The sequence below is a fragment of the Callithrix jacchus genome, chromosome 10, assembly GCF_049354715.1.
Source record: "Callithrix jacchus isolate 240 chromosome 10, calJac240_pri, whole genome shotgun sequence".
Taxonomy (NCBI): Eukaryota; Metazoa; Chordata; class Mammalia; order Primates; family Cebidae; genus Callithrix; species Callithrix jacchus.
The window spans coordinates 67,540,456-67,563,183 of NC_133511.1; the positions used below are offsets into that span (position 1 = coordinate 67,540,456).

The window sequence follows — 22,728 nt, forward strand, 5'->3', positions numbered from 1 at the left end:
GGTGCACGCCACCACACTTGCCTAATTTTTGTATTTTTTAGTAGAGACAGGGTTTCACCATGTTGGTCAGGCTGGTCTCGAGCTCCTGACCTCGTGATCTGCCCACCTTGGCCTCCAAAGTGCTGGTATTACAGGCGTGAGCCACTGCACCGGGCCAAGTACACTAATCTTAAGTGTATAGCTTAGTAATGTTTTTACATATGTATATGCCTATATTTAACTACCACTCAGTTCAAAATACAAAACATATCTAGGAAGTGGTACTTTTCAGGCACCCAAGGGCAGGCATGCTGTTCAGAGCAGCCTCCTCTATCACCATTCCTCTAAAAGCTTCAGTTGGAATTGTCTTCATCCCACAACTGAGCTCTGAATCACTCCCACCAACAGAATGGGTGACTTCAGAATTGTGTACCAGGAGTTGGATCACACGGTACAACTAACTAATAAGGAGGTCAAGTTGACTGCTAATATTTGTTTTTTGATTTGTTTTCACATTTGTCTAGTTATTTAAATTACAAGGATTCAAATATACAGAGTAGTACAGAAAACACTAATTTGTTTTCTTTATGATGAAACCAGGTGAAAATACAGAAAAATATTTTTATTCCGAAAAACATATAGTATAGTTCACGTCATCAGTTGGAAAAGACATAGTAATCAAAGGCACGGTTGCACTTGCTTCTTTCTTGGTTAACCTGGAACATTATTTTATTGTGTATCATGCTGTCTTGTTCACTCCTTGGTTGGCGTGTGGCTGTGTTGCATCCCCAGCTAGACCATAAGTACCTTGTGTGCGGTGACTGTGATCCACGTGTGTTCCCTTCCACCGTGGCGCTCCCCTCAGTGCTGAGTGCAGTGTAGACCTCAGTCGCTCTTTGGACAAAAGAGTGATTTACTCTTTTGTGAAGCGTAAGTTAAGTTAGTTTGACTTATTAACTTTAATTGTCACACAGTCCTTCAGGCTAATGTCAGACTTTTGGCTTATTATGAAAATTATGGTAAAGTATATACCACTTGGAGGAAAAAATTGGAATATAATAGAACCTCCTAATTCTCTAAATTCCTACAACCAAATTCGGGACTCCTACCCCCTGGTGGCGTTCCTCTAGGGGTTTGAGGGCATGGGCTTGCTTTATCTGACTTTTCAGAGCTATATGTTTTACTTTTTAAGAGTTGTTTTGGGAGTGGCCACTGCTTTCCAGCCACATGTATAGCAGACTAAATTTGGAGACATCTTGATAAAGATATGTTAACACTAATCGGATTCTTTATCCCTTTCCTGTTTCCCACTCCCCAAAGAAAAGAAATGCAAAATGATTGTTTAAAATGGACTCTCCTCCTCCTTCATTGTCTGCAGAGCCATGTCTTGATGTCCAGGAAAGGCCCTGGGCTCTACATGGAGTTCTGCTGGGTCTCCATTTCTCTTACCAGAATTCTCCTTTTAGTGTGACTTTCCTGCCCATGATTTCCTTCTCATTTCTCAGCATCTGCTGTATATATTGCGGGCCATTAATGCAAACGCAGAGTCAGCCTACAATAGTCGTACTTCTAGCCTTGCTTTAACAAAAACAGCACAGTCCCTGACCTTCTCTGGCCCCAGTACTTCTGGGATCAAAGGAATCAGAGGTATTACCTGTTACCTGAATGGGCAAAAGGGGTTACAGGATCTCTTTGGATGTAGAATATCCTTGTCCTGGTAGAATTAGAGAGTGTATAGGCATACTTTCTTCTCATAACACCCTGTCTTAGCCTCTTAGTTAAATATTTTAAGTATTGCCAATGCAGCCCCACCTTCTGCTAATATGCTATATAAAACCTCATATCCATGGCCCTCCAAGACTTTGAGTGGAAAAGATGTTGCTAAGTTATTCTTTTTACCATAAACAGAAATTTGAGTCAAGAATGTTTCCCCTTTAGTGTTTGAAATTATAACAAGGAAAATATCTAAAAAGTTAGGCAAGTTCCCCTTTGGAACTCTGTTTCTTTTCTCTTTCCCCTCAGGATACCGTGAAGGTAAGTTTTTTGAGTCACACCCCACTTCCAAAACATATGAAGTATCATCCTTCAGATGTCTCTAGCTGAGCTTTGAGTCAGCCTGAGAAGTCTCTGCATATCTTAAACTGGCCTCATCTATATTTCATACCTACCCCAAATTTGATATTTGCTTTCTTAATGGCCCAAAGGACCATCTCTAATTAATGAGGAGATATCCCAGGTGGGGCACCCAGTAACACCTCAGCAGAAGATATTCAGGGGTATGCAAGAAGTATGTCTGTCTGGCCTCAGGAGAAGGAGTTATTAGCAAGGATTGCCCCACTGGCTAACTAGGTTTAGTGCAGCACAGTGTCCAGTGCCTTTTAAGCTGCCATGGCCACAGCTCAGTTGCTTCAGAGGAGATGGTAGTCCAGCAAGGTTCATGTAATGCGTAATTTTTTTGTGGGCCTGTCTTTGAAAGCAGCTTATAATATACCTCCAGATGGTATTTCAGAAAATAAAGAATGCTCAGTTGATCTGATCAACACACAAAGGCTCTCAAGTTGCTACACGTTAATGAGAAAGTGGCTGAGGAATATACCAGAGCTTTAGGCCACAATGTTAGGTAGTAGGAGGTGGTATTCATGGGCATCTTTGTGATTTTAGTAGTAGGTAGAAAATCCTGACTCTTAGTATAACTTCAGATTTCCTTGATTTCAAATCATTTGGAAACATACATCAGCACTCCTCCCAACCCACTTACCCATTTCAGAAAGGCTAAGCTGTCCTGTGTGTCTGAACAGGCTCCTTGGGTTGTGTGTTTCTGTCCAGCACAAGACCCTGCTTTGTGTCTGTGATTGGTGGTGGCCACTACTTATTTCTGCCTAATGCCATTCTTGTGTCTTCCCTTAAGCAACTCTGCTGATGAAACAGGCCTGGCCACAGAACTCGTCTTCCTGTGGCACTGAAGGCACCTTCCACCTCCCAGTGGACACCGGGACCGAGAACCGAACTTACCAAGCATCCTCTGCGGCTTTCAGTAAATACAGCCTGTCTCCTTTCCTTGTTCCCCTTGGTTGGGACTGATTTGTTTCTTAGGAAGAAAGGAAAGGGAGCTTTTAAATATGACATTTATGAGATAAATACGGTTTTAAGAGGTTCTTTTACCCAGGCAAAAAATTGGCCCTCCTTATTCGGGAAAGATCATCCTCTTTATCATGCACCCAGCTTTGGGGAGACACAAAGCACTGAGGGAGGAGAAAGAAATGCTCACCTGGCCAGCAAGTTGACTGGGGAAGGAATGTTACTGCACTTCAGGGGGAAAGGACAGAGGGCACACTTTGAAGGTCTGTGGGTCTTTGGACAGAGAGGGCTCGTCCCTGGCACAGGGCTTCTTAACCTTAGCACTATTGACATCTAAGCCACATAATTCTTTGTTGTCGGGGCACTGTCCTGTGCATTATAGGATGTTTAACAGCATCCCTGGCCTCTACCCTAGATACCTACGCAAAGCCTCATTGCGACAACCAAAAATGTTTATAAACATAGCTAAATATCCCCTACGGGACAAAATTGCCCCCTTTATAAGAAACAGTGCCATAGTGGAAGCTGCACTATGGGACCATGGTGTGTACAAGGAGTCTTCAGGGAGGCCAGAAACCAGCTAGCCAGTCAGACTGGTCATATTCATCCTGAGGCTCGGTAGAGTAACTGATACTGTCACCTTCACATCTAATTTTTAACACAAAGTGGTTCTACCGGGAAAATGAGGACCAATGTTTAGAAATTACTGAGTAACATCTTGACTCCATCTAAGAAGAACTTTGTATCTTGTCAGAGCTGTTCAATAGAGAAATGACTGACTTTGGATGTGGTGAGAACTTATCTTTTAAGTTGTGCCAGCAGGGACTGGGCAAGCCCTCACAGGGATGTTCCAGACAAGGCCTGATAGTCTGTGGTTCTACAAATTATTAAGGCACTGAGTAAGTAGAATAGAAAAATGCATTGTATTTTTTTCTTTTCTTGAAAACATCTGTGTTAGTCTGTTCTTGTATTGTTATAAAGAAATACCTGAGGCTGGGTAATTCATAAAGAAAAGAGGTTTAATTGGCTCACAGTTCTGCAGGCTGTGCAAGCATGGTACCAACTTCTGTTTAGCTCCTGGTGAGGGCCTCAGGAAGCTTACAGTCAAGGTGGAAGGCAAAAGGGGAAGCCAGGATATCACGTGGCAAGAGAGGGTGCAAGGGGCTGGGAAGGTGCTACACTCTGAATAATCAAGAGTTCACTCCTCAGCAAGGGGATTGTGCTAAGCCATCATGAGGGATCCACCCCTATGATCCAATACCTCCCACCAGGCCCCATTTCCAACACTGGAGGTTACGTTTCAGCGTAAGAGTTGGAGGAAACAAACCTCTAAACCATATCAACATCCAAAGACATTTTCTCCCTAGTTTTCATTGCCCCTATATGTCAACATCAGTTTATGTTCATACAACGTAACTCACCTTTTGTAGAATATAGTTTCATAATCACCCTCTCATTTAATCTACATTATACTCGTCCTAAGTTATTTGGGTGGATTTTCATCCCAGTTTGAAAGATGAGGCTCAAAAAGGTAATAGATCCAATGCTACCCAGTAGTAAGCAGCACAGCTGGAAAAAGATACCATCCAGGTTAAGATTCTGTTACTGATTTTTCTCATGAGATTGATTTTACTCTTTAAGAGAGGTATGTCAGCCATAAGGAGTTTTTCCAGATACCTCAGGTAGAATGAGTGAACATACATAAGATTATATGCATATATAAATAGGGATATACATATTCTCTCTGACATCTAAACATCTGGATAGAGATGCGTACAGGCACACCTACAGTAGTGTAGCAAAAAATGGCCTGGAGTGGAAGCCCAAAGCGTTGAATTCTAGACTGGTTCTGTGTAACCTTGGATAATCACGTCCATGCATTGGACCTTGATTTTTCAAACTGCAGAATGAAGGAACTGAACTAAATCTCCAAGTTTCTTTCTTGCAGTTAGACTTCTTACTCTCTCAGCAAGATGATGTGTACTTAGTGTCTTCCACCCCAACAGGGATCTCCTCTCGAGTTGCCCTTAACAGTGGCTGGCCAACAAACCATCTCCAAAAAGAGGCAACCTTTTCCACAGTTAGAAAGTCTGAGTAACAGAAGGCCTTGCATTCTACTATGTTGAAATCTTCCTGAAGTCCCATTAAGTGTCCAGCAGCCATATCCCACTGTTTCCTCCCAGACAGGCTATCACAGTTCTTGAAAAGAACCAAATGTGTAACCCCCCAATGACCATTTTTGAGTAAGGGTCTTGCTCTTGTCACTCATACTGGAGTCCAGTGGCACATTGATGCCACACTGCAGTCTCAAACTCCTAGGCTCAAGTAATCATCGCATCACAGCCTCCCATGTAGCTGGGACCACAGGCATGCACCACAATGCCCAGCTAATTTTTTTATTTTTTTTAGAGATGGGGTTTTGCCACATGGCCTAGGCTGGTCTCGAACTCCTGGGCTCAAGCTCTCCTCCCAATTCAGTCTCCCAAAGTGCTGGGATTATAGGTATCAGCTACCATGCCTGGCCAACCCCTCTCTTTTAAGCAAGTAATGTAAAAACCTGTACTATTTTTTAATGCAGTTGGGGTTGACTGGCCCTCCCATACCCATAAAGATTCCTCCCAGCATTCAGATTTTGTGGCTTCTAGTACCACAGAAAATTTAGGGCACTTTGACAAATTCAGTTCAATTTCACCGACACTTGCTAAGCCTGTTGTAATTAGGTTGCTTACTTATTCATCACTGTCTTATTTGGCTACCAACAAGGAGGCTTAGGGGTCAAAGCAAGATTCAGACATAGAGCTTTGTTTTGTCCAGACACATAAACTTGATGATCAATAAACCGATTAGTCTAAAAGGCATCCGTGATTTGAGGATCAATGCCCTTGAAGGTGGTAGGGGTTCTACAACTGAAAAAGATTTATGACAGTGAAAAAGGATCGCAGAAAGGGCTGAAAAGGTTTTATCCTGCTAATATACATACTCTTTTTTATTATCCCATTTGATGGATTCTAAAATTATGGTTAGGAACGTAAGAGAAAGAATAGGACATCATAAACAAAACCTCTTCTATAAGGCAGAACTGGGACGTCTAGTGATTGAATTCCTTTTTTCTCTCATGATATTGCCTTTAGTGAAATGGGGACAACAAAGGCCAGTATATTAAATGCCCAAGATTGGACTACAGAGACCTTTAACTCAGCAAGAGCTCTGCCTAGGGCATGGTGAGCCCTGAACTTTGGGCCCAGCTCTATACTGATGTGCTATATAATTTGGGGAAAATCTGTCTGCCTGGGCTCCAGGTTCTTTCTCTGAAAGGAAGAAAATTGAATATAAACCTCTAATGTCCTTCAAGCACAACATTCCAAAGTCTTAATTCTGTGACCTTTAGGCTTAGAATTCCTCTCAGGATAGCCAGGCCTCCAGTGAGTGAATTGAGTCTAAGTTCATTTGGGCAAAATCTATGATTTTTTTTTTTTTTTTTTGCCACAAGCTCAACAGCTTTTTTTAGTTAGATGCATAAAGTAATAAACCCTGATTTTTGTGTTACCCAAGCTCTGGCTATAGCTCCAGGGGAATTTTCAGTGTTCCTCAGGAGTAATGACAGGACCACCAGTATATTGTGGAAAGTCCTCCGTAATGATTTCCTCATAAAAGTCTTCTCAAATACTCAGAAACTTAGAATATCAGCACTAGAAAGGTTCTCTGATACTGTGTAGTCCAAATGAGGAAATTCCCTTAGAGAGGAATTGACCTGACTTACTGACAGACCCTAGGATGAGGGCCCCCAGGCAGTTTCTGCAGCCTCATGAAGATCCTCCTGACAAATGGTAACCTTGAGAACCACTGAGGTTAGAGGAAGTAGGACCGAGTCTTAGATCCCCACAAGCTGCTCTCTCTTTCGGCAGCTACTCATGATCTAATCTGTGAAGTGTTTATGCTGGTCTTAGTGATCTCTGAGGTCTCTTCTAGCTCTGCAGTTCTGCTTCTCCCATCTCAGACTGTCTGGACAAACAAGCAAGGCCTTCCTCTGCAGCATCATCTCTCTGGCTGCCCTGGGTGTTTTGGCTACTTATTTGTATTCTAAGTATGTGTGTGTCTCATTTCATAACATAAAGAAAGGGAAACATCCTCCAACAAGGTTATTCTTAGATGTGGAAACCAAATTCTGCTGCAGTCTCTTAGAGCTTTTTATTTTCCTCAGAGGGATAGTCTCACCACTTTGTAATACGGCTGTCCTTGCGGCATAGAGTAGGTAACGCAGCTTCCCCAGGGAAGATAAAAATTCCAGAGCATATTCTCCAGGAGTATAAAGGAAAGTCATCAGCATCATTGGCCTGTTAACTTTAAAGAATCACAAAATCATGGCATTTTAAGCCATAACATTTTAGAATCTTAGAATCCTGGAGTCTTGTGTTCCAAGCTGGGACAGACCATAGTAGCCATAGGCTCTGCCTGCATACCCTTAGGACAGGAGCTTACTGTCTCCCTATAAAGTGAGAGAGAAGAAATCATAATAGCTAATCTTTATGAAGTGCTTCTAATATGTCAGGTACTGTTCTAAGAGCTTTTTACTTAACAATTAATGTCTTTATCACAGGAATCCTATGAAGTAGATACCATTACTGTTCCCATATTATACACAAGAAGACTGATGTATCCTATAGCTATTAAGTCCCAGAGCTGGGGATTTGGACCTAGGCAGTCAGTCTGTCCCCAGACTGCTCGTAACCACTTCTCTGTGCTGCAGAGCTTTCAGAAACAGGCATCTTCTGGTTCAGGGGTGTCCTTCTCTCCTGCTTAGAAAAGGGATGCTTTCAACTCTGATAGGATTCTGTACATCTTGATATATTGCTTTTAAATCAGGGGTCAGCAAACATTCCTATAACGGGCCAAATATTTAGGCTTTTCAAAAGGCTCTATGGTCTCTGTCAGTAACTACCATTGTAGCAGGAAAGTAGCCTTAGTCAATATGTAAATGAATGGTTGTAGATATGTTACAATAAAACTTTGTTAACCAAAACAAGCTGCAATTACAAAAAACATTGCTGAAATTTAACTGTTTTATTTATTTATTTTTTTTGAGATGGAGTCTCACTCTGTCGCCAGGCTGCTGGAGTGCAGGGGTGTGATCTCAGCTCACTGCAACCTCCTCCTCCTGGGTTCAATGATTTTTCCAAGTAGCTGGGACTACAGGCATACGCCACCACGCCCAGCTAATTTTTTTTGTATTTTTAATAGAGATGGGGTCTCACCATGTTGGCCAGGATGGTCTCAATCTCTTGACCTTGTGATCTGCCCATCTCAGCCTCCCAAAGTGCTGGGATTACAGGCATGAGCCACCACACCTGGCTAATTGTTTTAAATGTTTATGGTATGAATAAAAGATTCCGTGGTAAAATTAATTTGGGAAATACAGTCTCATACATATCCCCATCTTAGAGATTCACAGTTCACCTCCCACCTTTTGTTTTTTAAGAGACAGGGTCTTGCTCTGTCACTCAAGCTGGAGTACAATGGTGTGATCAGGGCTCACTACACCTCAGACTCCTGGGCTCAAGCCATCCTGATGCATCAGCCTCCCAAGTAGCTGGGGACTCCACCAGCCACCTTGCCTGGCTAAGTTTTTTTTCTTTTTTTAGAGATGTAGTCTATGTTACCCAGGCTGGTGTTGAACCCTGGTCTCAAGTGCTTCTCCTGCCTTGGCCTCCCAAAGTGCTTGGATTATAGATGACAGCCATGATGTCCAGCCCACTCTATTGTTTTAAAAACTTCTCGGGGTCATGGAATTTTTTTAAAAATCATGACTGTTTCCATTTTACATTGCGACTTCACAAACATATGGGACTACAGAACTCTCTTTCCTTTTCTTTGGCAAAAACAACTATTAAGATCCCTTGGAATCTATAGTCTGTTGTCTACATTTGGGAAATATGTATCTCTGGTTTATCTATAAAACCCCTTTGTTTTATAGATAGTAAATTGTTTCTCCATACACATCAGATGGTTCCTTCTAGACATCTGCAAAGCTAGACTCCCTGTCTTCCCCCAGTGTCTGCTTCTCCTCCTATGACATTTCAAGATGAGCTCCATAATCTAGAAACTTTGAGAAATCTGCTCTAGACTTCTCACTCATCTCACAGTCCTCCTGCCAGTTAGTTTCTACTTTTTAACATGCTTGCCTTTCTTTCATAGATCCTTCCCACTCTATCCTCATCGCTACTTATTTCCCAAGCATATTTGACCACAAAACTATGGATCTGCAGGTGGAAAAATAAATGACATGAATCCAGGGAAAGCTCAACTTTTGTGGCAGCTGTGTAGCAGCTCTCACATCCTCTTGAGTCCTCGGGCAGGGGGATGCCAAGCCAAAGAGGTGTGATGTGGACTGAGAGAGATCTGTGACCATGTGGTAGCTTTCTTTCATGTGGGGTTAGGGTAGAAGAGACCCAGATCTTTAGAAACATGGAATTTTCATTTAGGAAGAGATCTTCATTGTTAGCCACCTGATTTTACAAAATAAGAAACTAAGGCTCAAAGACTTGACAGTTGTCACCAAAAATTTGGGGGAAAGCCAGGACTGAAGACTAGATGTCTTCTCTTCCAATAAAGCAGTCCCTCCACTCTGCCCCCAGTCTCTTCTTGTGTAATAGAAACAGCACCTTGGAGCTGAAAGGGTCCTTGGCGAGAATGTTATAGGTGAAAGAGCTGAAGCCCAGAGAGGGTCAGTGAGGTCAGCTAGACCTATCCAAGATGGAACCACAGAAAAGAAGCCACCTCAGCACCTCCCCAGCAGGGCTTCAAAGTGTAGGGCCCCTGGTACTGTCCCTTCAACTTAGAAGAGTTTAGAGTCTTCAGGAGAAGTTATTAAAAAGACTTGCCTTTTCTGAGCCCAGGATCCTGTTGTGTAAAGTGCTAGGGTTGGGGTCACTTGATCACTTGGGTTCCATAGAATAATTCCATTTTGTGATTCTAAAAGGAGACAGTCTCGTCTCCTTTTATGACTCACGTTTCAAGTTTTTTTTTTTCTGTGAACAAAGGATCTATCACTCTTTTCTGGAGGATTCAAAGGTAGCACAATTTATTTGCAAGGTCGATTGTGAGCTTCTTGGGGCCTGACTCTCGGTCCCAACTTTTTGTCCATCCTGGTGAGCGACAGACATGGCCCAGGTTCCAGGCTGATGTGAATCTTTGTGATCTCTGACTTCATGTCTTTTCAGGCAGAGGGAACCTTCCCCTGGACCCCAGGAGAGAAGGAAAGCCAACTCTGTAGAGCAAAGTTTTTCAGCATCCCAGAAGATGAGGATCTCTGGATGGTGTTTTGTATGGGGTTTTCACCTTCAAACTTGGTGGGGAGGAAGGGGAACATGATGGAGGGAACTCCAAGAAGAGAGAGAGAGATAAGGAGAAATAGAGCAAGAGAGAGAGTAGCAAAAAAAATACCCTGTGTGCTGCATGAGAAGACAGAAAAGCAAGAAGATAGAGAGTAGCAATAAAGAGCAAATGGGTTGAGGGCTTCCATCTCTCTGCACCTGCCCACTCCACACAGCTCCAAATCCCAGGCTGTCAGAGCTGAAAGGGACCATCTGGTTCTAGCCTCTTATTTTATAGATAAGAGCCCTGAGACCCAGAGAAAGAAAGATGCCCAGAAACATCCATGCAGCCCTGTGCACCAGGACTGAGGGAGCTGCCTCTGGGGTCAGGGCTTTCTGGGTGGAGCTCTGTTGTTTGTTCTCATCTCTATTTCCAGCCTGGATTCAGCCCACCTTTGTCTGGGGAGTCGTGACTGGGACCTGCTGCCTTCTAGCAGTGCTCTTCTGCCAACTAACTGGAAGTCTCTCTTATTGCCTTGGTACAGGATATACTGCGGGGACACCATACAAGGTCCCACCGACCCAGAGTAATACTGCTCCACCCCCCTACTCCCCATCACCCAACCCCTATCAGACGGCCATGTATCCAATCAGAAGTGCCTACCCCCAGCAGAATCTGTATGCCCAGGTAGGTACATGTCAAAGCTACCTCTCCTGCAGGTAGAGGAGCCTCCAGCCTGGGTGCAGTATGGTGGGGTAGGGCAAGGAAGTAAGGGAAGGAGAGGAGAGTTTATGGCTCTGGCTAACCATCCCTGTTGTATGACTGAAGCAATATCCCTGCAGTCTGCTTACTCTCTCATTCCACCTCAGCCCCTAGAGGGATGAGACATGAAGTCATTTAGATTAACAGAGCCCAGAACATCAGAGGGCAAGGGCCCTCAGAGATTTTCTAGCTCAACTCCTTTGATAAACAAGTGGGGAAACTGAGACTCAAAGAGGGGAATGACGTGTCCAGGGTTACACCATGAGCTATTAGTTGGTAAGATGAGACCCCAATATCTTGGTCTTTTCTAACCCCCACATCTGCCCTTCCTTTATCAAGTCTGTGAACTGAATGGGGAGGAGGAAAGTACACAGGCTCTGTCACCAGTGTCCTCTGTGACCTTGGGCAAGTTACTCTTTCTGTGCCTGATGGCCCTTTCTGGGCTCCTTCAGCTGGAGGACGTATGCTTTCCAGGATTGGTATGAGACAGGGGACCATATGGGGCTCTAGCAGACCCATGACACATTCTTCTGAGTGACAACTCTATAGGAAGTGTACGTGGTGAGAATACTTTTTTTAGTTTAAAAAACAGCTATATTTTAGAGTAGAAGGCAAAACTTAATAAGAGGCTTGAGATATTTTTCTCATTTAGTAGAAACATTTGAAGATTTCTGAATTAAGATGATCTCAGGGACTCTAGTTTACTCCCCCTGGAAGTCAGTGGGCCAGTGGATTATAGCAGCAGGAAGCAGCCATGTGACTCAGGAATTGGGAGTCACCTTGGACCACTGTCTTCATCCTTACCTTTTCTACCTAAAGGGAAATAGCTAATAAGAGACATCTTGGGAAATGCTATCAATTTATGCTTTTTTTTTTTTTTTGGTGTTTTGGGGTGTGGAGACAAGTCTTGCTGTTGCCCAGCCTGGAGTACAGTGGCCTAATCTCAGCTTGCTGCAACCTTCACCTCCCGAGTTCAAGCCGTTCTCCTGCCTCAGCCTCCCAGGTAGCTGGGACTATAGGCATGCATCACCACGCCTGGCTCATTTTAATTTTTTTTTTATTTTTAGTAAAGATGGGATTTCACCATGCTGGCCAGGCTGCTCTTGAACTCCTGACCTCAAGTGATCCACCCGCCTTGGCCTCCCAAAGTGCTTGGATTACAGACATGAGCCACTGCGCCCACTTGCCATTTTTTTTCAACGTAAAATGCTAGCACTTGTACCAGTATGATACTAATTATCCTTCAGTGTATGTGTTCTAGAGTTTACCAGCCCTGTTCACATGCTTGGTAACAGCAAGCGTGCGATTGTTGTTCCTCCCTTTAAATTTTAGGCAGCTTATAAAAGTTAATTGCAATAGGATAAAACATGTTAAATGCTAAAACCGGGGTTAAGGGAGTAGAGCTCTTATCCCATTAGATCATCATAGTAGCCTTGGGGCAAGGCAGGACAGGGTTAGGGCCTTATTTTTCTAGCAGGGGAGTGCGGCTACTCATGTACCCTTGACCAAAGACTCGTCCTCCTCTATCAGGGGATGGTCGTCCTCTTCGACAGAGCATGCAGCTCCGGGAGGGACACACATGGAGCAGTGAGGGAGGAAGGGGATACCCCCGCCTAGCCAGCCAGATCAGCTGAATCAACCCTGGTGATCAATGGGGTGACAGATGTCGCAGCCAGATCGCCCTCACATCCTAGAGCCTTATTTTTCAAATAAGCCCAGCACTGCACTGACCACAGTCCCATCGTAAGACAAGCAGAGCCCCAGCTGGGGTCCGGACCTTGTGTCTTTCAGCGCGTGCTCTTCTCTCCACATCCCACCCACCTCTCCAAATTCTTATGTGACCTCAGCCTCTTTCCCCCAGGGAGCCTACTACACACAGCCTGTGTATGCTGCCCAGCCTCATGTCATCCACCACACCACGGTCGTCCAGCCCAACAGCATTCCCTCTGCTATCTACCCAGCACCTGTTGCCGCTCCCAGGACCAACGGCGTGGCCATGGGTATGGTGGCAGGCACCACCATGGCAATGTCAGCAGGTGAGGGCAGCATCTGCATCACTGCCCATCCCTTTCCTCTAGGAACTCACAACGGAGCAGAGTGGAATCCACTGCAGCATAGCACAAGAGGTCCTGTGCCCGGGGGCGGGAGGGGAGAGGGTATGGGAACCCAGAGGAAGGAGTCTCTAAGTCTGTCTACAGGGATGAGGAAGATTTCACCAAGAAGGGCATATCAAGCTAGGCCTTAAAGGTTGAACACAGGCTAACTAGAGAAGTGAAAGAGGGAAGGGTGGTGCAGAAAGAACACGACGATAGCATGTTCATAGAATGGAGCCAAGGCCCTTAGGAAACGGGGGCTTGGAGTTGGAAGGTGGCTGGATTGCTGGCAAGGATAAGATGGTAGAAAGTCTTGAATACGTGCGGTACCTCTTGTGCACAAAGGGGGTCAGGCAGGGCCGGCAGGGACGCCGTTAAGTTTAAACATTAAGCAGAGTGGAGGCAGGATTAGAAGGGGTGAGCTGGAAGCAAGTAGGTCAGTGAGGAGGCTGTCAATGTAGTTTAGAGAAGAGAGATACTAGCACTTTGGTAACAGCAGGGGCTCCAAAAAAGAGGACACAGGGACAATATTCTTTATTAAGCAGGAGCTTAAGAACCTGTGCAATAATTATAATAATTTTGAGGGATGAGAGAAGCAGAAGTCCCCAAGGACACTTTTTTCTTTTTGAGATAGGGTCTTGCCTTGTCACCCAGGCTGCAGTGCAGTGGCATGATCTTGGTCCACTGGAGTCTTGATCTGCTGGGCTCAAGTGATCTTCCCATCTCAGCCTCCCAAGTAACTGGGGCCACAGGTGTGTGCCACCACACCCAGCTAATTTTTGTGGGTTTTTTTTTTTTTGTAGCGGTGGGGTTTCGCCATGTTGCCCAGGCTGGTCTTGAACTCTTGGGCTTAAGGGATCCACCCATCTCTGACTCCCAGAGTATTAGGGTAACAGGCATAAGCCATTATACATGGCCTAGAGACCCAACTTTTAAAGAACCAGCTAGGCTACCATCTGAGATAAGAAAGTACAAGGGGCAGGGTGAGCATTTGGATTTTATTCTGCCCCTAATGTAAGGGTATGGTTGAGGCCTCTTACTCCCCAGATCAAGTCAGCAAACTGTTGAATATCTGCTTGGTGCCAGCCTTGTTGCTCAGGTCCTGGGAACCAGATATCAATAGATCAGACTAGAATTCTGTCCTTAAGGAACTCCCAGGTTGTGTGGGAAATACAAGACATCGCAGTTACTGTTGAGTATGAATGTGCAGTAAGACACACAAAAGTAAAAGAAAGGCCGGGCATAGTGGCTCACGCCTGTAATCCCAGCACTTTGGGAGGCTGAGGCAGGTGGATCACTTGAGGTCAGGAGTTTGAGATCAGCTGGCCAACATGGCGAAAACCTGTCTGTCTCTACTAAAGATACAAAAATTAGCTGGGCATGGTGATGCACGCCTGTAAGTCCAGCTGCTCAGGAGGCCGAAGTGGGAGAATCCCTTGAACTCAGGAGGCAGAGGCTGCGGTGAACTGAGATCACACCATTGCACTCTAGCCTGGACAACAGGGCGAGGTTCCATCTCAAAAAAAAAAAGGGGGGGAGGGAAGAGGAGGACTTGGAATAGTGATTCTGTCCTCAAGCATCAGAAAAGATTGCCATAAGGAGGTGAAGCCTGCTGAGGTGGAGAAGGGCAGACAGCCGTGCATCAGGAAGGTGAGGGAGATGGGGGATTCAGGCAGAGGGAGCAGTCATGCCAAAGACTGTAGCTTCATCCTCTTCATTCCTGTGTCTGGTACAGCCTCATCAGGTTACTCTTCTCTCTCTGGATGCTCAGGTACCCTGCTGACTACACCCCAGCACACAGCGATTGGGGCACACCCTGTCTCCATGCCAACATACAGGGCCCAAGGAACCCCTGCGTACAGCTACGTGCCCCCACACTGGTAAAGCCTGCAGCCCATCCAAGTGAGTGCAGCCAGGGTGAGAGATGTGGGAGGTGGATACATACAGGAACTGCCTCAAAGCCCCTGGCTTGGGTCTGGAGCACAGGTGTCAGCTGGGGCAGATAACAGTTGTCAAGTTACCTTGCTTTCCTGCTCCAGGGTCCATAATATCACTCTTAATAGCTATCACTTCTGTTGACTGCTTGTTGAAATCTAAGTAACAACAGAAATAATAATTGCTAGCCCTTTGCTTATGTTATCTCATAATCCTTACAGTTGCTCTGTGAAATAAGAATCATTAGCTCTATTTTACAGATAAATATGTAGTTCAGTATCACTTAAGCAACAAAAATTAAGCTAAGGCTTCAACGCCAGTTCTGTAGTACCAAATTCGGTGCCATTTACCTTATGGTCTTCAGACTTCTTCTAACTATGGGCCCCATTCTTCAAATGAAATCTTAGCTAAATCATATGTTAGAGCTTTGGTTGGAGCCAGTTGGAGGCTTTGGGCTGACCCAGACCACTGGCTTCCTTAGTCACCTCAGCAGCTCATGAGGCAGTGACAGTGAACCATAGGGCTCCAGGGATGTGCCTTTGAAATCCTCTGGCCCACCACATCATCTGTCCTCCCCCCACCTTCTTCAGGGCTCTTGGCACCAGAGCACAAATTCCACTGGTGGGAAGTGGGCAACTTCACTGGGAAGGCACAGAGGCCCCATGAAGGGCTCCCAAGTTGAGGGTGGGGGACCAGAGGTTTCCTAAAGTGGCCTCTGGAGTATCACAGTTTCTTTCCCCTTTCTCTCCACAGATCTGGAGTCACACATTGTATGCAACTACTCAAGTCTTACACCGGTGCTGGAGCAGTTCCCTTAGCAGCACCACCTCTATTTGCAAGAGACAACGGAAGTGCAAGGGTCACTTTATGCATCTTTAATGGTTTTGATTTTGATTTTTGGTTTCTGTAAAAGCTGCTTTTTCTAATCTCCTGCCTCTCCGCCACTGTTCCCCTCTTAGCCGCTGCCCTTCCAGCTCTACCCCCTTCCTCTTACCTGACCAGGTCATGTCCTCTATGCTCTTCCCTAAGTGTCCTGTCCCTGGGGATCCCGGTCTAGAGGCAAGCAGAGTAGGGTTTATTGCAATGGTTCATCTGAAGGCTTGATTCCATTTGAAGAGCATAAACAGATGTGGTCTGGGGTAGGAATTCAGAGCTGTTGAGGAGGCTACATCTCTGAGGGAGTGTTCTTGTTTTTCTTAAGATTAGTTCAGGACATTGCCATGTCCTGAACACAAATGAAATGTCTCCTGAGAACCATTGAAACAGACCAAGAACAAAATCACCTGAGTATGTAGGAGTGTTATTAGCAGCTTAATAGCCCAGGCTGAGAATCTGGGGGAAAAAGTCTTTAGAATTTGGGGGAGGGTGGGGGAGGGAGGGCACTGTGGGGAAGGAGAGAGAAGGGAGGAGCAGTGCTTGCCTCATTGCTTTGGTTTGAAAGGTCTCTAGCCAAAGCATCTGGCCCTGGACCTTCTGATTTGCACAGTGATGTTCACTGACCTGGCACTTCCTCAAAAGGTGATTTTGACCTTAGACCTGCCAAGCAGCTGCAGGGTGGTGGGATCCCAGCATCCCAGGGCCTTGGAAGGCCAGATGCCCTGTGTAATTCAGACTTCGGCCTCTGAGCTGTCATGGACACACTCTGATGAGGAGCTTCCTCCTGATCGGAGTGGGAACCTAGGGCATTTCTCTCCCTTTCCTTTTGCCCTTCCCAGTGCCAGGACTCACCTGTCTGTTCGTAGAGCTTGCAGGCAGGCCAAGCTCTTGGTTACCTGTGCCATTCATGGCCCAAGTGAAGGAACCACATTCCAGGTGGGTGCTGGCAGCTCTGAAGGTCAGGATAGTGAAGGAAAAGCAATAGCAATAAACATTTCATAGACTCATGGAACTGAAGGGACCTTAGCAATCATCTCATCCATTCCCCTATTTGGCAGATGAGGAAACTGAGGCCCAGAGAAGAAGAACGAACTTCCCTAGACCTCACAGTAAATTAGCATTAAATGCAGCCTTCCTACCTAGTGGCATTGCCTACAAAAATTTACCTAGGGATGGATTGGCTTGGTTTTGTAAAAATTAAGTCAGCAGTGCCCATACCTGGTAAGCTCTGGAATGGTCTCTGGGCTCCTACTTCTGCTCTTTTCCTCCATGGACTCCAAAGGCAGGGGTCAAAGACTGGGCAGAGGCCACACGGGGGCAGATGGCAGGAACAGAAATTGCAAATGAAGAAACAGCACTTGGAAATTCTGTGAAGACATCTGGAACTTTCATCCTGTACCTGACTCTACCTGCAGAAGGAGCAGGTGGGCTGGCTGAAAAGGAGAGGCCCTGCTTTTAGGACTAGCTCCTCATCCCAAGAGGACAGGGAAAGGAAGAGGAAGAAGAGAATGGGAGTCATCAGGAGAGGAAGACAAGAATGAGGCCCAGGAGACAGGCCCATCTGGGAGAAGAGGGATCTCTGGGACGAGGAGGTCCCTGCTAGTCTCAGCCAGGAGCCTGGATTGCTCAGCAGCAGCCTCTGGCACCCAGCACTTGGCTGGGCCAGCAGCCCCTCTGGGGGTGAGGCATGAATATTTTACTGTATAAAATTGGATCACTGACAACATTTGGGACTTTAAAAAACTGTTTTCATTTTAAATTCAGGAAAACTTGGACATACCCTTACTCCTACCTCCCATGTCTCCCTAAGGGAGGGAAAAATCAGGAAACCCTTGGGTTAGAAGGAGCTTAGAAGGTGTCTAGCCATTCCCAGAAGGGCAAAGCCCATCAGCATCCTTGGCCTGGAGCCAGAAGTTTGGGGGTCTACCTTCCTGGGCTTCCAAGGAACTTTAGGACCAGTAAGAAAAAATCCAGCTATTCTAAATTGTCTGTTCTGGGGTGCTGATGAGGTTTCACTTTAAAATAAAGTTTTCCAGTGTTAATTCACTTTTTGCAGATACTCCTCCTACCCGCTCTGGTTTTGTAAAGGTAGAAGGTTGTTCTAGATTATGTCATATGTGTTTGAAAAATGCCAAAATAATAATGATAATGATGATAATAGAAACCTTTGCATTTGTCAGGTACATTATAGAGTTCAAAGCACTTCACAGTCTTTCTCGTACTCACCCTGACAGGGTCAGAGTTATTACAGTCAATTGACAAATGAGAAAACAAGTTATGGAAGGGAACAGGCCCACAGTCAGCAGAATGCTGGTATCTGCCAGGCTTCCCAGAACCCTGCTGCCTCTATGAGGGCTGGGATGGAACCACAGACAGGAGAAAGAGGAGGAGGAGACCTAGGGATGACCGTGTAACTTTTTTTCTTTCTATACCAGTAAGTAAAACTAACAACTGGACCTCACAGTTCACAGAACAGTTTAACATACATTATTCTGGCTTAACCCTATGAGATAGAGGTTATTTCTCCAATTCGATCCTTAAGGAAATCAAGGCTTGGAAAAGTCAAGTGACTTGCTAATAAGTGACACAACCACTTGAATCCCAGTTTGTCTGCTACCTTATTCTCCTCCATCTGATTCCCACCAGGCTCACATACTGAAGCATCTATGCCCTGTGCCCTGTCTTTGCCCCTACCATGTAATTCAGGAGGAAAGGGAGGCCCCAAGGTGAAAATAAGGCACTGAAAGGCTGTGGTCTGGAAGACCCCAGGTCCAGCACCCCTTTTTCAGTATGAGCCCCAGTTCAGCCAGCCTCAACCCTCTTGCTGTGATGGAGATCCACAAGCCTGGCCAAGCTTGGGGAGTCACTGCAAAGGGACTGAGCTGGGGAGAGGGGACAGTCATGTGCCTCTAGTAGGATGGGCACAGTTACTGGTAAGGTCACAGAGATCTGGTGGGAGGTACCATAGGTATCCTCCAAAGATTCTAGATGGCATGGTAGTCAAGCTAGACAAAAAGAGCTGGAAGGGCCGTCCCACTGAAGGCAGGCAGGCAGGCAGGCAGGTAAGAAAGAAGACAAGGGGTGTGCCCACCTGACAGCTACACACTGGCACCAGCACGCAAACCCCTTTCTCCTTCTCACGCCACTGCCTCTCCCCAGGTGCAACACCTGTGGCCAGGATCAGGGGTACAGATGGTTTCAGTCACCAGCCAACCCTTTTGAATTCCTCTACTTCTACCTGATACTGTCTCCTCACTGGCCTGCGGCCAAGAAAGTTTGAGTGTGGGAGCTGGATTGCCTGCAAATAGTGAAAGCCTGAAACAATCATTTGCCAGGTTTTGAAAAAAATGCATATTTAATTTCTTCCTCATGAGATAAGACAGTTGCTGTTCTTTCTTACTTGGCAAATGACCCTAAAATGTATATCCCCTTTCCTGAATATTTAGTAGGGACACACCTGTCTGGAGCTTTTTTTGGTATGCAAAGTACTTTGACATTGGTTGCCATAGTCCACCATTTTATAGATGAAGAAAACTAAGTCTCAGAAGGCTTGAGACTTGCTAAAGGGTTACGCAGCTTGTGATTCTTCAGACCCTCTGCTCTTTCTGCTGCCACCTGCTGGGTGTCTTGGCAAGCATGAAGGGAGGGGCTACCCATACTTATGGAGACCAGGGAAGCCCAGTCCTCTGAGCTGAGCAAATTTGTATGAACTGCTTTGGGCCAGGACCTGTAATGGGTCCTGGGGACACAGAGGCACATCTAGCTGGCAGCACAAAGAAGACAAGAATTTGCAATTAAAGGCCTATCTTGGACAAAACACTTTGGGGATCACAGTGCCCAGGACTGAAGACATGTTGAAGGACACTGGAGGCATCTTTCTATTGAGAGGCCCATGTCCTTGGCCAAAAGCATGTGGACAGAGGTCTCTCTGCTTGCTTTTCCCATGGGTGAGGAACAGAACCAGACTCTGAGCATCCTTACCCCTGCCTATCCAAATTGTTCCAAATTTGAGATACCTCGCTCCCAGAGATCTGGGGTTCCTTTGAAGGCCTTGTTTTGTTCTGATGGGCTTCAGAAAGGAATCACCTGAAGTAGAAAAGTAGGACAAGTTTTGGCTCCTCATACAGCTAGGACTCATCCATGTTTCCAGTGAGGCACTGGCTAAGCCAGCCCCAGAGCCTCCATATCCAATTCCTCAGCTCTGTTCTGTGGCCAGAGGCAGTGAGCCTCATTCTGGGCCCTGTGAACTTTCTTCTCTATCAGCATCTATATCATAATTCCTCCTCAATTGCAGTTAAGTTAAAATATACAGAAGTCTGCTTTTCTATCCTGTATTCTCCCAAATCACCACTGGCTGTGCAGCCCCAGCTGCTTGCCAAGCTCGGGAATCTGGAGGGCACAGTAGTAGAGTGGGCCAGTGGGACCCACCCACAGAGCTGAAGAAACATGGCCAGACTAACCGATGGGATTCCACACCAGAGCCTCTGAGCGCGCAGGGAGGCATGCCAGGTGGGCTGCAGGGTTTATCCCTTACTCATCCATCCGCCCCTCTCCTAGAAAACACCTTGTTTCTTAAATTAAGCATTATATAGTTCTAGGGCCCAGCCTTCAAAATTCTTGGCAGGCCAGCTTCAACATTCCATGGCCAACCCTGCCTAAGCCAGACTGGAGTCCCAGTCCCTCGGTTTCTCCAGTGGATGTCTTCTGTTGTGCATGCTGTTGAGTCCAACCCAAAGGCCAACTGAGGCACACAGGAGTTGGGACCGGCTGCCACAAAGCCAGAAAGGGAAAAGACAGCACTTGTTTCCCTGTGGCCACGTGGATAGTCCCTGTATATCCTTGCTGTGGTAGTGAGGGCCTTGACCCATTTCCTTCCTGAAGAGAACATATATAACAGCAGCTTTGCAGAGAAGTACCAGCCCATAGGAATCAAATGGGTGAAATCAGCTTTGGGCCTCACCCCAGCAAGACCAGCATCTCCAGACCCCAGCCTTTCTCCCCAGGCCTAAGAGTCAGAGACTAAGAGTGGGGACTATCCCAGAGACGACCTCCTTGGGTCAGCCAGATAGTCTGGATCTATGGTGTGACTCAAGCTCCTCCTTATCCAGGGGGAGGCAAGGCCAGGCCTCTAGCAACTTGGAGTTGTCTATAATAATCTAAAGGCCCAAGGGCCTGTCCCCAACCTGACTTCAAGGCATCTGCTTCCCTGTTTCATATCACATGACAGAGAAACCTGTTCTCATGGCATGTAACATCCCTGTGAAGAGAGCGTTGTATATGATTTTGTATTTTTTAATTCATTTTAATCTACAGGTTGGAATCTAATTTTTAAATTTTATTGGAACTCACATTTTAAAAAGAAATAAAACATTTAAAATGATAATAATAAAAAACCTTTGACCAGTGTCTTCCAAGTAGTTTGATCAAAGAATTTATAGGTGTTTTCAAAACACTCCACAGAGTGTAAAGATTGGAAAGCCCCATGGCCTCGCTTGTGTGTATGAAGTGTAAATCTGGTTTTGTTTTGTTGTTTTGGATTCTTTTGGGTTTTTGTTATGTTTTGAAGACCAGACAGTGATCACTCTGAAAGATTGAAGCCAAGAATTTGTAACTATGATATTTACTGTAAGCTGTAGAACACTCAATAACTATTAAAAAAAAAAAGTTTCCCAAAAAAGTCTTAGGTGACTAGACTGAGTGGTTCTTGGGAAGGGAGGCACAGAGGACTGTCCCCGGGCCAGTGACTCCCTTGGGCTTCTCCCCAAGTTGATGCTAAACTTTTCTCAGCGTCAAGAAATACCTAAAGTGCATCTCAGCCGATATGACAGGGGTCTGCCCTAAGAGTAGACCTACTTTACAGCTGCTGGGGAGCTATGAAGTGGCAACTTCAGCACCTACCTTAAGTGTGTGATGTGGGAGCACAGTGAGGCCATTCAGAGTTGAAACCAATTGAGCTGTCTACTCAATAAAGCTGACATCTATGAGTGCCTACCATGTGGCTGGCACCTGCTGCTCATCTTTGTTAAGGCATACAGTCCTCACAGCACATGTGAGGTGAGCCCTGTTAGCGCCATCTTAGATGGGCTAGCTGAGGAGGGTAAGTACGTTGGCCGAGGGTACAGAGCTGGTGAGGGGCAGAGTTAAACTCACATTTGGCACTTGGTCTGGCTCCATAGCCTGTGCATCAAGCCCATGTTCTGCCCATCAAGGCCTGAGGGTTTTTTTTAAGACAGTCTCTCACCAGGCTGCAGTGCAGTGGCACAATCTCAGCGCTCTGCAACCTCCACCTCGTGGGCTCAAGTGATCCTCCCACCTCAGTCTCCTATGTAGCTGGGACTGCAGGTACACACCACCAATCCCAGCTAACTTTTGCTTTTTTTTTTTTTTTTTTTTGTAGAGCTGGGGTTTCACCATTTTGCCCAAGCTGGTCTTGAACTCTTGGGCTCAAGTGATCTGCCTGCTTCAGCCTCCCAAAGTGCTGGGATTACAGGTGTGAGCCACGGAACCCAGCTTCCTGAGTTTTCTTAAAAGGTAGATTTGTCAGATGGGAGACGAAGGGGGACTTGGTGGTTTGTGGTTACAGAAAAAGGACATTTGAGGGAGGCTCTGGTGCCTTCAACCAAAGCAGTCCCATCAAGTGCTGTCAGTTTTGCCTCCTAACACTAAACCTCTTATCTCCCTTCTGGGTGAAGCC

At 45.8% G+C, this 22,728-nt stretch overlaps 1 protein-coding gene across 9 annotated transcripts in view; it reads left to right on the forward strand.

Moving 5' to 3' along the window:
• The window catches only part of FAM168A (family with sequence similarity 168 member A), a 186,203-nt gene extending 164,492 nt beyond the window's left edge, over window positions 1-21,711 (forward strand). For 7 of the 9 annotated variants that reach the window (XM_078340263.1, XM_017977803.4, XM_078340265.1 and 4 more), the window contains 5 exons: window positions 2,888-3,013; window positions 10,913-11,055; window positions 12,992-13,166; window positions 14,995-15,125; window positions 15,912-21,711. In XM_078340263.1, coding sequence (XP_078196389.1) covers window positions 2,888-3,013; window positions 10,913-11,055; window positions 12,992-13,166; window positions 14,995-15,107 — 557 coding nt within the window. In that variant the 3' untranslated portion in view covers window positions 15,108-15,125; window positions 15,912-21,711. The remainder of the gene's footprint in view (window positions 1-2,887; window positions 3,014-10,912; window positions 11,056-12,991; window positions 13,167-14,994; window positions 15,126-15,911) is intronic. The other 2 variants (XM_078340268.1, XM_078340267.1) reach the window with 1 other exon arrangement.
• Window positions 21,712-22,728: the final 1,017 nt, after the last annotated feature.